Source organism: Rhopalosiphum maidis, chromosome 1 (assembly GCF_003676215.2).
Source record: "Rhopalosiphum maidis isolate BTI-1 chromosome 1, ASM367621v3, whole genome shotgun sequence".
Lineage (NCBI taxonomy): Eukaryota > Metazoa > Arthropoda > Insecta > Hemiptera > Aphididae > Rhopalosiphum > Rhopalosiphum maidis.
In genome coordinates this window covers 57,899,765-57,918,794 of record NC_040877.1, presented here as the reverse complement: position 1 = coordinate 57,918,794, position 19,030 = coordinate 57,899,765, and the positions used below count along the sequence as shown (strand labels likewise).

At 26.2% G+C, this 19,030-nt stretch overlaps 1 protein-coding gene and 1 pseudogene across 1 annotated transcript; both read right to left on the bottom strand.

The window, feature by feature from the left end:
* Positions 1–14,027: 14,027 nt before the first annotated feature.
* On the bottom strand, positions 14,028–16,347 carry LOC113550347 (annotated as a pseudogene).
* A 719-nt stretch (positions 16,348–17,066) lies between these two features.
* On the bottom strand, positions 17,067–18,503 carry LOC113549418. Its single transcript, XM_026950700.1, has 4 exons — positions 18,417–18,503; positions 18,144–18,299; positions 17,542–17,706; positions 17,067–17,243 (listed from the first exon to the last, which is right to left on the bottom strand). Exons 1-4 carry the CDS (start codon positions 18,501–18,503, stop codon positions 17,067–17,069), a joined length of 585 nt encoding a protein of 194 aa, XP_026806501.1.
* Positions 18,504–19,030: the final 527 nt, after the last annotated feature.

Below are 19,030 nucleotides of genomic sequence, written 5' to 3'. Positions count from 1 at the left end.
ATCTATCCGAGAATTAAAATGTTTTGAAAACTTATTGGTCGTCTTATTAGTCTTTTTAAAGACCATTTTATTTGCCGAGTTCTTTTTCGGTGTTTAAAATATTTAAGAGACCCACAGTTTTATTGGAGTTTTAGTGTAACATGCAAAAACATTGCATACAAATACATTTGTTTATGTATCAGTACTAAAATCGGTGCACCAGCCGGCAGTCAAAATGGAGTACCTATTAACGCAATTATAATATTATCTAAATATTGTTTTTATTTTTTTTTTCTTATTATTAATAATATTTTGCAATTTAGACATATTTTCATATCAACTATTATAGATTATCCAAATATAGACAGAGACATATATGTATACATTATACATACATACATACATATCTAATGTTTCGTCTATCTATGTACGCCACAGTGGGACGACGCGACACAAGTTCATCATTACCATTCACTGGTCGTCTGACCTAATGCCCGGTCACACATCCGACACATATATAGATACTAATACCTACCTATCCTGCCTATTAAGAATATGTGCGACAATTTGTATCAATATACTGGTGTACACGGCTCGTCTAGCACATTGTATGTGTATAAATATATTATATATAGGGTAGTAATACCGCGGACACCGGAAGACCGGACGCGAATGCCTATCGCCAGATTCGGCATCAACCGGTATCCACCTCGGTTTTGCCAAACCTGGTATACCGTTACACGCGTTACGATTGCGCGCGATGTCCCACAGTCGAGTACATTATTATACTGTACTTTATTATTATTATTTGTACAGCCATATCTAAGGGGTGTGTGTACATGATATGGCGTACGTAATATATTATACCGGATACCAGGTATATTGCTCTTTACTGCGAATTCATCCAGACGGTTTTTTTTTTCTTTCTACATCGGTCTAGCGAACTTGGCGCCACTACTGGACTCTCGCGAATAGTGTTAGTGCTGGATTTTTCACGAGAGATTTATTACACTATCTATGTGGTTTTTTTTTTTTTTTTTTTAAATTATCCAATCGCCGAAAAAACTATTCTTTCGAGTTAAAGTACTACAGCACATTGTGTTATACCATATTTTCCAAAGAAATTTTAGGATCTCGTAATTTATAGATTTTGTACAATGACTATAAAAATGCTATTGAATCATTTATATAATACTTCTGAAAACAATATTTTCCTTGTTCAATTTGTTTTGAATTAATTATTCAATCCGAAAGAATGGAAAACTGTTGTACAGAAGTAAAATTAATATCTAAATAATCAGTAATCACACACAATATAATCCTCAACGTTTCATATCCCATTGAGTACCACAAATTACATGAGTAATACATCTATAAAACACTATGTCACTATTAAGAACGGCCAGAGATTTTTATTTGTTTTTAATTTGTATTTACAATACCTATTGTGTTTATATTTATCTTTTAACGTTTTTTTGTCATGACTCAATCAGTAATCACATACCATAATTTGTAATAAAGGGCTTAGTTTGCATATTTTATAATACATTAATAAATAAATAACATATTATTATTTATTACCAATGTATAAAAGTTTAATTACGTTCAATCAAAATTAGAAATCAAATAAAAATAGTCCTGTTAAATTAATATCATTTAATAAACATCTACGATTATATTCTAAATTAATTAAAGTAAAAGATGGATATTTTATTTTAAAATGATAATAATAATAATATAGTAAAATTGTATAAAATTGTATATGAAACATAAAATTGCATACAGTGCTTTTATAAATGAAAAATTATCAATTCCTTATATCTCACGTTCTATATAATATTATATATTATGACGTCTACAGCATTTTATTTTAAAATAATTCAATTACTATTACTATGTATAAAATATAATGAACCATAAAAAAATTGAAATCTTACAATACATATTACATGGCTATTCAGATGGGGTAAATTTATGAAACTTATAAAAAAAAATGTTTTAAAAGAAAAAAATGTGCACAATATTAAATTTAATTATAGGTCATGTTTTAAGGTTTTAACAATTTACAAATTAGCCAAATAAAATATAGTATAATATCAATACGAAATTCAGTTTTCTTTTAAAAAAAGTGGTCAAGTGTCGAGTGGACCGTTGTAATGTATGTGGTTCAATTTAAATTCATTGTTAAACAATTTTTTAATAAAATGGCGGTTAATGAACAACTTTTAAGGAAACTTATATACAATTTTCATGCAACCTGAGCTAAAAAAATGTTAACAATATTTAAAATCGGATGCGCCTAAAATAAACAGGTACATATAATATTCAAATATCTTTATGTTTTTTTTTTATAACATGTATCTTATTTTAAGATACTTTTAAATTGAAAGTCGGCTTTCTAAAAACCCTAGACATTTTGTCAAAGAATTGACGCATATTATATTATAAATTCCTTAGTATGGGTAATTAATCACCATTTATTGGTCAATAAGACACATCACAAATTTTTGAATATGTGGCTTTTTAGCTAATCATTGATCTATTGATTATTGAACCAAAATTTATGATATAACTAAAAATGTACTTAAAAATGGATTATTCATATAAATTATAGTTTTTGATATTTAGGCAATTACTATAATTATTTTCAGGACGAAAAATTATTGTATACTCATACTACGCTCTAGTGATAAATGAGGAAATTTTACATAGTCAATACAGTTTAATCAGTACACAGCTGTTTAATGTTCAGTATTTTTTTTTTTAATATATAAATAATAATTATTATGATTCTATTTTTAAGACTGGCTCCAACCGTAAATACAACCTGTTGTATACCTACTTATAGTTTACAGAATGAATTTGTAATACAGGACTAGAGCACTAGAGTGCACTATAGGTTTAATTTTTTATATCGAAAAAGAATATGTACACAATTATTTTAACAAATATATCATTTTCGATTATGTATTTTCTTGCTAAGGCTTGTGTTTGGAGATAGAGAGTTACAGATTTCTAATAATATAGATTATAAATCATACACATAATGAGCAAATACAGTTTAATTATATTACTTGGTACAGGCTCAATTTGAGTATTATGCAACACCAAGATACCAAATATTATTATTAAAAAAAAATATTATCTTTAATATTTTAGTTTCTTTTTTCTATATAAGTTCAATAAAATTGTTGGTTATATGTAAATAACTAGTGCTGATAATAAGAATATTCAATACATTGGATATATATGTATATATTATATATTTTGTTAAATACCGAGTGTAACTAAAACATGTTCTCTTATAAGTCTTAAGCCATTCAAACTGATAATATTATTAGTTAAATTGATCCAAGAAGTAGATTAGGCACCTCTTTCTTAATAATAATATATGAAATTAATAGTTTCCGGTGTTACCTAATTAAATATTTGTATACATGGAAGTCTATCACCTTTGTTTATTGGTGGACTTGTTGAAGCTTTCATTGTTGAATTTCATCAACGTAGACAGTAAATGGTCTTCACATATTTATTCTAAAACTTTATAAATATTGTCTCAAGTAAATATACTGATTTTTTTGTTGTCATTAATCATTATCAATACGAAATAATTTTATCATTAGATTATTAATTTTATTCTTCAACTTTCAAACAAGTCATATTATGTGTATGAATCCTGTTTGTTGATTATTAGAAAATAAAAATCGACAAAGATCTGACAGATCCATTGTTAGTTTATTTACACACGACATGTCTATATTTATAATATTATTAGTGTTTTAATTTTCTTTCATTCTTGTGATAAAAAATACATCCATAAGTCCTACCATGGCAAATGAAAATAAGTTTTTCTAATCTAATAATATAAGTCTTTCATTTTAAATTTAACGTCACATTAAATAACTAATACATTAATACGATCGTATCTTGCGTGTGCAGAGATGACTGTATGCTATAAAACTTCTTACAAATTGTATAGACTTTCTTACATTTGCGTGATTGATAAGTGATAAAATGTGTTCTTTAGCAAAAGTTGTTGTGATCTTTGTAAATTTTTTAACATCTATCATCTACGTTATAGATTACGTTAAAAATAATTTTAAATCTGATAATTATAATATTTTGATTTTTATGAAATACAAATATTTATAATAATATTATGTTTCATATACTTCAGGCCGATATATAGTTTAGCCCGGCGTATTGTATCGGCCAAATATATACAGTGCTGTAGTGTTTTTATGCTATTAATAATTATATAAATTTTACCGAATCAATTTTCTATTAATATCATTAATCTTATAATGTATGTACATATTTCACAAATATTACATTAAACAGAAACATAAAACGATAAATCGTTGGTTTCTATTAATTAATATTTGATGATGAAAATAACAACAAAAATTATTTTTTTATTAAAATAATAGAGGGACGAGAATGAGTATTCAATTATTACATTAAAATTGAGTATAGTTAACTCATAAAAAATAATGTACCTACCTATAATGTTTTTCATATTAAATTGCAAGTTATTTGTTAGTACATTTTTAATAAAAATGATTGAAACAACTTACAAAGTAATTTATTGTAGAAAATTAAATCTAACTGGTATACTTCCTAACTTAACCTTTACAGCAATTAGGCTAAGTATTTAAATTCGTTACATAACGCTGTATAGATTTACCATAATTTCTGAAAATCAGTAACATTATAATACTCAACCATGAAACGATATTATGATGCAATATTTTATATTATAATTTAATTTAGCATTGCTTCCTTGTGTAAAAGTGCAATTATTATGAATTAATGTACTGGGTGAATTGAAATAATTTCCTATACTTCTCTTAAAGATGCTAATTTGTATCATGTAGATACGTTTTATAGTATTTGCAGAGATCAATAAAAGTACAAATTGTAAATCTTAAAAAATACATTTACATTTGGAAATCAAAACGTGATATATCGACATAAGTAATCAAACAGATTATTTCAGAGGTTCTAGGTAATCTAAATATTTATCACAAAAATATAGTCAAAAAATATAATAATAAAAATAAAATATATTTATGTACCACGTCTCCTCGAAAAAGGGTACCTACACTTTATCATTCATTACCCTGCAAATATTTTTCAATTTTATTTGCGGGACGTTGAATTAGACATTGTATCATAAATTCCTTTAACTTTCTATAACAATTTTTTGAATTTACGTATTTTCCACATATACACATGACAACCCTTATTTTGAATATCATTTTCGAATTAATCAATTTTTTTCAAGCAATGTCAATGTATCAACATGTGCTCTAAGCCCGAAATTGGTGAAATTAGAGCTAGGTATAACTTAAAAAGAAATGTATTGAATTTTTTTTTTTACTTTACGTATTTTTTCGTTCTAAACAGCATAGTATGATACATTATACATTTCTTATATACATGCTGAGATATGCAAAAACAAATTTCACTATTAGTTTTAAATTATTATGATCCATATTTTCATTACTGATATAAAATCAAAAATACGAAGACAAAAATATACAATTGCATAGAAATCTGTGAATTAAAAATTATAACGAACTTCCAAATAAATATTTTTCTATTTTTTTTTTATTTTAAATATTTTTAAAAATCATAATCAGATAATATAATAATTAACTAGTTGATCCTATTACAAATTAAATAATTCCTATGGATATATCTAATTTAATCTATGCATACTTTAAATTCTAAAACTCTGTTAAATGTAAGTTACACAGTTGTTTAACGTAGTGACTTGATTAGTATTGACCAAATATAAAATGGAGGTCTAAAATTATATCCAATATTAACCATTGGATTATTTGTAACTTATAGTAACTATAAACATAAAAAAAATATATATATTTACCAAAAATACCTGTATTGAAACGCGAATTTTACAAAATCTTTTTTTAGTACGCCTGTACATAGTAATAAATAATTACTAATAATAGTACATTCAATTAATATCTCTAATGAATCATTTAGGTAGTTCTGGCTGTACATTAATTATGAAACAGTCACTGAGGACTTCTTCTTGTATATGTATTCAGATTCTAATTAACAAGTTTGTTTTTGTTATTTTATTTTTGTTGCCTACAAGACTTTGTAATATGAAATGTATTCTATAAATATTAAATTAATCGTAATTATACTTACTGTAAAAGTACCGTCAAAAGGTACCAACATTGTTAAATTTCCTTGTAATTCAGTTGAACTTAATGTATTTTTATTAAAATAAAAGTTAGCTAATAATAAATGGTTTTTTTGTTGATTCACATGGATATACTTTTTCAAATACTACACGATATTCTCCATGTAATAAGATTAATATAAGTAAACTAAATAATATATGTAGTTTATATAGATATATTATAAAAAATTATGTGATATGAATGATAAACAAAGAAAATATATAATGTATTTAATTAATCAAGAAGGTTATTAATTATTACTATAGGCAAATTCGGCATAAAACGTTTTTGTGATTGAGAAAATGAGAAAAATCCAATGAGTACAAATACTGTTATTTTTATCATTTTCTCGATACATTTTTATTTCAAAAATGATAAAGTATTTCATAAGCTAAAACAGTAACAGTAAGAGTAAAAATGAATCTCTAAATATCGATGGATGTATTATATTATTAAACACCTGTATAGTTAACAGAAAAATAATTATTAAGTAGGTCCGGAAGTATATTATATTCTGTTTCAAAAGAGAATAATAATAATCAATCGGTCGATCGATTGTTATCCGTTTCCGCGCATCTCCCACCAATGACCCGTACTATTGGGCGGTCCTCGAATTAAATATAATAGTATAACTAAATATAACTAGTTAATTAATAGGGTTAGGATTTCTATGCAGTAAAAAATTATAAAATATACACTTTATTTACTAAATATATGCAAAAACAATTTTTTTTTTCTTAGATATTAGTTTATATTAGTACTTATTAGTTGTTGTTATTATATGCTATTACTATATTATGTTTTTTTTTTTTTAACGACCTGCGATTAGATCGAAGATTTATATTGGCTGAAATTACTTTCCACATCACACGATGTTGTTGGAATATGTCATGATTTTTCCCGTATTTAAAGTATAATATTAACATATTCTTCTTCCGTTTTATATTCACCGTTTATAATGCTACAAGTGTTTTAAATCCCTTATTCTTCTTTAGTATTAAATCTATTTTAGTTTAGATATAAGTTGTGTATTTACGACAATTCGATGAATAACCCAATAATTATAGACGTTCATTAAATAAATACCATTTAAAATGAACAAGATTCTCAAAAATGTATATATATGCAATTGTTTGCATAATGTTCAAAATATGCAAAATTATGCAAAAAAAAAAATGTTCTATTTAATCGAGAATAAGCTAAATCGTGGACAAATTTGACAAACAACCAATTTGGACTTTAGGAAAAAAACACGTGGAATGCATAGAAATCCTAGCCTTACTAATTAAGAATATTAGCCGTGAATGTTCCGTACGATATCTTCGGAAAACGTCAGCTTGCAAGGTTGGGGAAATTTGGGTTCACAACTGCTGGAGCAGTCATTTGATATGCGCGAAAAGCGGTTATTTTTTTTTTCGACCAGGTATAGTACAATGGTATACTCAATGAAGAATAAACATAATATACATAAACTATAGTTGAACTATACTTACCTATAACAGATAGGGCTGCCAGATTTTGAAATCACCAAACAAGCCGGAACATAATATCGAATAAGCGTTTAACTCTAATAACAAATAATTATTTATTTAAATATTTCGTCGTACATTTTGTCATCTTTAATTAAGTGGCTTTAATTTGTCGATTGAATCACACTCTTTGATATAATCATAAATCAACTAAGAATATGTTCTATTCGGATTTAATAAAATATGTATTTTAAACGAAAATTACCTTTTTTTGATTCTAAGAGTTTTAAAAAGAGGAATCGTATATGTTCCCATACGAGAGTAACGGGTAAAAAATTACATACGTTAATTTCTACATATTATGTGATGTGTAAGTTCCTATATGAAAAAAAGGTGCATAATTTAGTTCCTACACGGTAAAAAAAAAGTGCATATTATATAAAAAAAATATACTATATTTTATACAATATTATAAGTTATCAAACTGATGATATGAAAATAATATAATTTAGAAGATATTTTGTTATTATTTAATTGAAAATTATGTATCAAATAATAGTATGTTGTCACCGAAAATATGGGTGAAACAATCTTATAATAGAATACATACGACAAACGCACGTGAAAGTTTTTATTCAGATTTTAATTCAAATTTTTATCATCAACATCCGCATATTTTTAAAATTATTGAAATTTTTAAATTAATACAAGTTAATATATTCATAAAAATAAGAACTACTGATAGTGACGTAAAACAAAAATTAGTTAAAAAACATGCCGAAAAAGAAAATTGTATAAATAAAAAAATAGTAGAATACTCGACAAAAAAAAATTAATCAATTCCATTACGTTAAATATTTAAGTTTCCAAAATAAACCACATAATATATAAATTTTTTTTATCGTTTTTATTTATTTATTATATTAAAATGTATGGTAGTATATTATGAATGTATGATATAACTGATATTAGATTGATAACTTATAAATTATATAATATAATAATATGCGTAGTGTATTAACATACATACGTACCTTTTTTAACGTATAGGAACTTACATAATATATACCTCATTCTATCGTGTAGAAACTAACGGCCGTAATACGTTTGAGTACAGTATTACAGTAGACCCTAAATCGCTTGATGACCAATGAATACACCGCATAGAAAAATAACACATTTAGGTACATAGTGTACATATTATGGTAGTATGGTACATTTTTTTCTGAATCCATGAAACAAAATCTTTTTTTTTTTTGAAAAACCGTAGCTTCTGATTTAAATAAAGATTTTGGTATTTTAAGAAATATTTTCGTCCACATATTTTTTCTGAATAATTTAACGTAAGAACAACTTAGACGGTCTGACTGGGCAGTTATACTGTTCTTGTCGTATAAGTTTATTTGGCTTCACATTAAGATCAGTAGTTGTTTTGCGCTTTAAAAGTGAAATTTAATTTAGGATATTCTGAATCGAGGGAGCGTAAAATAAATTTTGAGCTTCGATAACATTTCATAGGATCAAAGGAAAAAAATGCAAAAGTCACCAATATCTAGCTATACTAAAAATTAATGAAATTTGCAATCTTACTACATTCATAATCATATGATTTACAAAATCATAAAGACATTTTAGATTTATCTAGTAAGAAAAAAAAAACAAATAAATACTCAATACAGTATATTTTTAAAGTATGAATATAACATTATAAAAATGTCTAGTTCTGCAATATCTAATAATGCTGTAAGTATAATATATTCTGCATGCTGCATAGATATATGTAATACACTATTATATATATATCAAAACAAATAATAGGTAGGTACCAATTAAAGATTAATTTTAATTTATTGTTGATATATTTTTAAGGAATTTTTTTTTTTTTGATTAATATTTATTGATATGCATGAGCTACGGCCTCAAACTACGAATAAGCATAATATTTATATTAAATAAGATAAACATGATATAAATGTATACAATAGGCATTTTGATGCAATCACGTTTTCATAATTTTTGATTTACTGTTATATTACTCGTTTTTCACAAGGTCATATAAGTTGGTACCTATTACACGATTTGGTATTCCATACAATATGAAATATAACATATTGTGACGTGGCTCATAATTATACGTATTCCAATGTGACAATTCGATCCCGATACTCTCCTGGATCGAACGTCATGTGGTCGCCTTTATATTTATAAGGTCGCCAACCACGAGCCGAGACCCAAAAGGGTTGGATCGACGTGGATTTCTTATAATCTAATATAAATAACTATTCCCCACGTTCGGGCAGAACGTAATACTAATGGTAATAATAAATCACAACACAAGTTAAAAGGAAACGGTCGTATATTTAAAGTATTGCCGAGAAAGCCGACAGGCATAAAACTCGGACAGAGAAATAGGTACATAGAAAAAAGAATAATAAATACACAATATATGCATAAATATATATATCCGAATACTCGGTACGCATCCCACCGGCTCCTCTGGACGGTTACCGGGAGTATACAATAATAAATATAATAATAATAGATAGTAAAAAACCTAACAGAATACCGGCCACGGTGATTGAAAAATGAATATTATAATTAAATGTACATTACCAATTTGGTGTATTCCTATGTCACCCGCAGGCGTAGCTACAAAGTTGTTACTCCTCCACGCTGCTGTACGTAAGGCGGGTTGGGAGAAAAGTGAAGGAAAAACAACAAACACGGTAATTAATCTGTATACAAGATAAGTCGGGTGAGGCTACGGCCTCAAGATACGTCTTACGGAGACTAGAGGGGGACGTGTGTGCTTCATCGGTCGCACCGGCTAATGTTGTCGTCGATCGGCAGACTTGGACCCACGGGACAAAAGTCGCGATCAGGTCACTCACCTTCTGTCGTCACATCAATTTCCAATACTTTACTAAATTAAGGTAAGAAATGTACGATAAATAATATGTTGAAAATGATGAGTTTAGTAAATCCAGTATGTACTCATTGAAATATGTCGTAGAATCGTTTATGGTACTTATTTATACAGGTACTCGTTGATAATCCCACGCCAAGCAAAGTTTACTATAATATTTTAAATATGTATTCCAATTTATCTAAAATATATCAGTTATGTTTGGAAGGGCGAAGCACGATTGCGGACTGCCATTATGGGTACTATGTGACATAAGATATTCAATTTGTTTGGACCCAAACAACTACACGATTGCGGACACACTTTAGTTAACACTGCCACGTTGTGTGGCATTGTCTACCAATCCCATCAATCGATCTTACGATCGGTTTATCGTTCTCATGTCTCAAGTGAACAGCGACTACACCTCGGTTCAAGTCATTCAAGATGCCTGCCTATATACACTGAGTGCATCTTGAACCGTGGACTACACAATAATAATGATAATAATAATAATACAAATGATGACTAAGGTAGTCTTATTAGTGGTAATAAATTAATGTACAATAACTAATAACATCGATATTGTATTTTGATAAGCCCTAAAATATAAATAGAAATAAATAAAAAACAATTTAAAAAAAGTTAAAAACAAAAATTACAGTATTAATAAATGCTGTACAAATTAAAATAGAAAGCGCTTGATATGTATATAGATTTATTTTTATTTTTTTCTATCTGTAAATGATAACTAATTTTTTCCAAATAGCGTAATATGTTTTTATTATTTTTCTAACCATAACTATGAATAGTTAATAATTATATCCAAATTTATTTTGGTCATCGAATTTTCTCGACCTTTGTTTATTGATGATAATATCAATAATATTAGGTATTATTGGTTCTATATCTGTATAGTATTTGAGTTTCTTTTAAAATTAATTTAACTAAATGTCTAATCTAAATACATTGAACTAATCGAAGGGTGAGTCTTATAGAATTGGCTATTGTACACGTGTACATGTATTATGTCCGGTGAAAACTTTCTGCTCCATTAGTAGTTCTTAAACAGTTATGATATAGCTACTACATTTAAATTAAATGACTTATTACAAAATATTCATTTAATAAGCTCAGAATTCCACCATTATCCAAGCATTATTTATATATTTTGCAGCATTTGTACTTGGCACAAGTAACTGCCGTTCTTTTCCTATTACAGCACAATATAATAAATTTTATATACCTAATAAATTATCAGTAGGAAAATGTTAGATGCCTACATAATATTGATATACATTGCACTCATTATAAATGCGGTAAACCTACTTAAACTATTATCGTCGGCATGTTACCGGCTTATTAATTTCGTTGTTCAATTCATGAACTATGCAAATAAGAATGAAAATATTCTTGTTCGTGAAATGGAATTTTAATATGGTAATTTCATGAACTGAGCAATAAATTGTCCATTTCATGTATTGGACAATTTTACAACTGGGGCGCAACATGTAATAATCCTGTACACGTTTGGTTTGTTAGTAAAAATTAGAATTAAAATCGAAAAAAAAAGAAATATTACGTTAAAAATATATTTATTAATCAAGAAAAAAATTAAATCGGTACCTACCCAGCAATTATATAAAAATCAATAAATGATATAATTTATAATATACGAGTATAATATTATTATTTAAGTTGAAAAAAAAACAATTTGGTATATCAATATATAAAATTAACATAAAAAAAAATGAGATCCGTCAAGGAATGCCTCAATGCCTGGCAGACTAGAAACATCGAAATTGATGGTTATTAAAATGAATTATAATTATTATTTATTGAAAACCAATAAATAAATATGGAGTAAAATAAATGAAAACAGTTTCATTGGTAATCATTATTTTCATTTTTACACAGTGTAGGTACCTATGCAATGACAATAATATTAGAATAAAAGTTAGTAATTATTGTGTATACAAGCGGCGCTCGTAAAGTATGTAATAAAAAACAGACGTATGAAATGTTAAGTATGAAAACGTCGTAAAACACACCATGGTCATTTTAGGCTGTATTTAGTATTTACTGATAAGTGATAAGTACCACAACGACAACTGCAACAGTAGGGCACTATAGAAGTTCTTTAAGTGCCTCAGCAACAGCGTAGACCGGAGAGCGGGCGTGACGCGTGAACATCACGCATCGGTTTTATCCCAAAGCGCGTCAATAGATGTTTCACATCCAAAACTACACACCGATTTCAAGCATTCAAGCTCTGACTTAACAAAACAATATTAGATAATCGTTAAAAAGAAATATCGATAGAAAATACATATTTGTAAAAAAAAACTAAAAAAAGTAAATTTATGTTATGCAGTAAATCAGATGGTATAAAAAAATTCTATTTTATTTCTAGCGTGACTTCACAATAGCCTTTCCGACTTATTATTTTATTTCTTTTTTCTTATAATATTGTTAGCTATTATTACTGTCACAAAACAATTCGAATATTTTTATATTATAAATAGATTAAAACTAATCCGAATATTTAAAATAATTTAACTGGAAAATGTAAAATGCCCAGAAAGTATAAATAGCTTAAAATAAGTCTAAAATATTGGATTTTATAAATAGGTTATTCGCGTTTTGTAGCTGATGTTTTGAACAGTTTAAGATTTATTGATGCATTCTATTTTATACGTATATTTCTCAAGGATCAAAAAATAATAAACTAAAATTCTATCAGTTGATGAAGTTGATAAACTCTCATGTGAGGGCGTATTTTTTCTGTTTAATGAAATTATCCAGTGGCGTAGCCAAGGAGGGAGGGGGGCAGTTTTAAGGGGCTATAGCCCCCCACAGTGGCTGTATTTTTTATATTGTTCTGAAATATTTAAATTTGAATATGGAAATTGTCTTATAATTTTTAATTATTTGATATAGCAAATACGTTTACGGCAAATCAACGTTAATATGTTATTAATATGTTTTGTTGTTGTTTTCGATTATCAATAACTCAATTTAAAATTATTTAGTCCCCCCCAATAGAAAAATCTGGTTAAATCTCGTCTTTGAAAATATCCATAAAAATCAATTCCAAATTGAAAATATAAGTAACAATTATTCCGTTATCAACGTATTCATAAATAATCTGCTAACATTAACTAGGTATTTTTTTCTCCATCAATTTGTTTAAATTGATAATATAAATAATAATGCAAGCGTGTATCTTATAATTTATAATCCTTTATTGTGAACTATAAAATTTATAATGCTGTTTATTTTAAATTGATTACTTACTAATGAGCAACGACTAATGGTTGTGATTGATAATAATAATATGATATTTATACTAGGTACGTGTAATTTAGGTATATAAATTGTAAATAATATGTAACAGTGTGTTTATTGTTTTACCATATATCAATAACATATATTATTATATTATGCAAAATGTAATCAAAATGGGGTTTTCCATGGTCGTAAAAGATTAATCTCCGCAAACTCACAGCTAATTTCTCTATTTTCTTCGTCTTTTAACTTAAACATGATTTTATATTTTCCATAAAAATACACTTTTGGAAAATTATGATCTTCTAATTTCTTAAAATCAATACCTGATGTAATGTACATACTCTAGAAAAAATAAAGATTATTTGTTATAAATATACAAATAAATGACAATTAGTTCTAAATAACTTGATTTTATTAAATACACAGAAAAAAAATGAAATTTTTCAAAATAATATTTAATTTTTATATAAGTGTATACCTATTATATATAAACTTGAGTTCATGACATAATATGATGTTCAACTGTAAAAGTATATTGATTACTTTTCAAGCGATTTAAATTATATATTTTTTAACTAAATAAATATTAATTATTGAAATGTGAAATTATTTAAATTATAATTTTTAATACACGATTTCATTTTCAAATTATGTAGAATAATTTTATTTTAAGATATTTATATACATAGAATTTTAAATTGATAAATTATTGCTATAGTTTTTTTTTCTACAGATATGGTTATGATTATTTTTCTTGGCCAGAAAACTTGCAAATTTAATACATGGTCAAAATTATAACAGTTATAAAATACTGAAAATATTTACGTAGGTGCTATTTTTATTATAGTTATTATTATCATTTAAAGCTCAAATTAAAAAAAAAAAATGATCGATAGGTTTTTGTTAAAAATTAATTCTATCACATACCAGACTTTGCTAGTATACTCGTAATAATAAAATACATATGAAAATAAAAATAGATAGTTGTTAGAAATAGAGTCTGTTGAGTGCTCGTGTCTGACATTCGAATATACCGTTATATAGTTTTTTGGATGCTATGATAAATTATTGAATTCAAAATCAACACATCCACACTGGCCCTATTCAATTGATTTGCATACTCGGAACTTCTTTGACTTATACAATTGTGTTAAGATAAAATTAGATAAACTTCATAGGCCATTATTAATAATTAATAAGGTTAAATCTTTGTATAACGGATTTTATATAACGAGTTGATGTTAAGTACTTTAATGAGTAGTATCTATAGTTTAAAAATTGCTTATTTTATGTTATTTATATTTTTTTTATTCATACAAATATAAATATTTTCAAAACATCTCATGTATCTATAGTTAATAGTTATTATAAAATTTATTAATAAATTGTTTTATACATTACCGGTTGTATTGGACAGTTAGAACTTGAAAAGTTAAAACCCTACAAGTAAACCATACATTTTCTAAGACTTTTTTCGCTTGACTACATGCCTTTTTTGCTATGTAAACTAATGAATTTGGTTTCCAACCACCTGTTAAATTCCAAGAAGCAAAGTTTATATCAAACTATGAACAAAATAATGCATTACTTTAAATAAGATGAACAACGAAAAATTAAAATATAATAATTATATAACTAAAAGTTGAAATTAAATGTTTTCTATTTTCATCCATAAAATTAAAAAAAATATCCTAGCAAAAAAAATATGTGATTCCATATAACTAGGTAGGTATATTATGTTCACCAAACTATGCTATCGTAAGTCATTACTTTATGCTAATGTCATAACTTAATAATTTTTTGACCATTAAAAAATAAAATAGTCGTTTGACGTTGAATGTCATGATTAATTATACTCTATCTTTCTATAATCATTATTCAATATAATACGAGTATACAAATAGATAATTTTTGCGGAATAAAATATGCAATCATTACATAAATCATAATTACTGGAATAAATTATGTTACTTATATGTTATTAACATCTTAAATTAATTATTATAAGTTTACGGTAAGAGTATCGTCAAAAGGTATCAGATTTGTTAAATTCCCTTTTAATTCAGATGTATTTGATGTCTTTTTACTAAAATGAGCGTTGATAAAAAATGAATTTTTTTTCTGGATCGACAATGATATAATTTTTCAAATATGACATGATATTCTCCCTAAATTAAGATTAATATAGGTATATTTAAATTACATATATATTTATATAGATATCACAAATAAATTATATACATGAATAATAATCTACAATGATTTTATTTTATCACCAGTTGGTAATGATCTCTGAACATTCCATTTAGTGTTGGTTAGTTGTTGGTATTCTGATATCCATTTATCAATATCTTTAATATTCCGTAAGCTACTTTGCGGCTTGGCTGAGCTAATCCTGGCTGGTGGCCGGTACTGATTCACTGGGCATTTCGCCCTTTGTCGCCGTCCGGTCTGGTCTGCCCAGCCCCGGTGGTATATTGGCCATATGCTACCGGGGCCTGCAGCAGTTTGTGGGTGAACGTCCAGTTCACTTGAGCTGCCGTCCGCGGTTCCATCTGGTCACCGGACCCTAATTCCAGCTGGGATATGAGGTCTGTCGCATTAATGTTTCAAAAAATATTTAACCACAGTAGCTCTAATTTTATATGGCCCTATGATATGAACGATGCCATAATAAACCGTTGGAAGTTTTTTAACTGATCATTGGTACCAGCACCTTGGTTAAGACTTCAGAGTTGGGTCACCAAACTATATCTCCGAAACACCATCTGCATAATCTAAACTGAAAGAAGAGTATTTTCATAATCTTATTTGAAAAATAGAAGCTTGTATTACCACAGAAACCTTTTTAGTGGTACAAAAATTCAAACAAAAATTGAAAAAATATCGCAAAATTTTTATTCTGAGTAACTATATCAATAAAAAAACGGTGGGTATTCAATTCGTGAGTATGCTTAGTGAATTATAGTTATACCATTTTATGATTTTACTGTATAGCAGTTTTTATATATTTAAAGCAGCGATAAATATTGTCATCTTTGATTTTACTAATTTTGACGTTATTTGAGTTTTTTAAATTTTTATTTTGTGCAATAAATTATTTTTACATTTGAAAAAGAAAAAAGATACAATTTTTATCGTATAACAAGAATTGATGAATAAGTAAATAAAACAATTATGGTATTATTATTTTGTAAGATGTAATCAAATTGGTTTTTCCCATGGTCGTATAAGATTCAGCTCGAATACACCACATCCTAGAATTTTATTTTCTGTATTCTTTATCTTAAATACGGCTTTGTATTTTCCATAAAAATATACTTTGGGTAAGTTATGATCTTCTAATTTCTTCAAGTCAATACCTGATGAAATGTATGTGCCCTGTAAGAATTCAAAGAAATATTTACACTAGTGTATACTAATTGCACTGTTCTTTTTTTTTACAGTAGAAAGGATCTTTAGAGTTCAGACACACAAATTAAAAACACAAATCGTAAGATCAATATGCATTTATCATTCCTTAGATAATTAGTTAATAGTAAATTTCTATTCGGAATAATTTATTTTGTATATAATTATATTATGTGAAGTATTTTATAATTATTTTTTTCATCGATTTTCAATTCATTGCATTGTATTTAAAAATATAGCTAATTAATTAATCGTTGTTAAGCATTACCACTGGCAAAGGACAATCATTTTTTATATTAAATGTCTTTGTCATAGAAAACCATGCTTTTCCTAGGATAAGTTTCATTTTACTACATGCATTTTTTGTTATGTATACAGCTGAATTTGGCTTCCAGCCGCCAGTTAAACTCCAAGACGCAATATTTAATTCAAGCTAAAATAAAAAAAACAAACCATTAATTAAGGTAATATTAAAAAAAAATTAAATTCTATTAAAAATTATCATTCTGAAAAATAAAATACAATAATAAATACCATAACTATTTGTACAAAAGGACATGAACATTTCAGTCAAAATTTGATGATAATAAACGTTAAAAACAATTATAAAAAAGATTATTTTAAAGGGTTTTAAAAATGTTGAACGTCGATAGTAATTAAAATTTATTATTTAAAATTTTAAACACCTAATGAAAATGAGTGATATTCCATTATTTTAGAAAATAAAAATAATATTTACTCTTTAGAATAAAACTAACTATTGGAGTATATAATAATAGTAATAATACATATGTTGCAAAATAAATAGCACACAAATCTTAAATTATTCAAAAAATACCACTAGTTTATTTATATATTTAAAATATTTACTATAAAATTATCATCAAAAGGTATCAAAAATGTTATATTGCCTCTCAACTCAGTTATATTTAATGACTTTTTACTAAAATAAACATTATATTGAAATAAATGGTTTTTTGTTGATTCACAAGGATATACTTTATCAAATACCGTACGATATTCTCCCTGTAATAGAAATAGGTAATTAATATGACTTAAGTAGAAATTTTATCACAAATGATAATAATAGACAATATTTTACTTGCTTAAAAATTATAGTAGAATATTAATTTATTTGCTTACCAAAGATAAGTTAGGCATAAAAGGATTTTCTTTTGATTCAGATAAATAAAACAGGCCAATAAGAACAAGCATTTTTCTTATCATCATTTTTTTTTGTAATACTTTGTTTTAATAATTATGATTTACAAGTATCCGACAGTAAGAATGAATAAAATTCATGAGTTTTAAGATAAATAATAAAAAATAACTTTTGATACATTTACAGGGATTGATGACATGCTTCAGCTGTAACCTCTACAAATTACCGGAAGTATTTATAATATAATATTATTAATTTTGGATGAAATAGATAAAAAAAAAAAATAAACCGGAAATATATAATATGTTTTATTTTGGTTGTTACAAAAGGAGCTTAATTAGTTACTAGTGTTTTAATGTTATTATATAGAATATCGTTTTAAGTTTTTTAAATTCTGAGCGCTCCGCTCCGATAGCTCCAAAGAATATATTGATTAGCCAATGATGTATGTTATTTTACTTTTATATTTGTGTCGTGTCTGTAGAACATTTATTTATTAAAATATATCAGTCTTCAATTTAAATATATTTTCTGGCAATAAAAGGAATCTTATTAATATTTTTTGGCTCAAAAATAAACATCTCATAGCAATTTT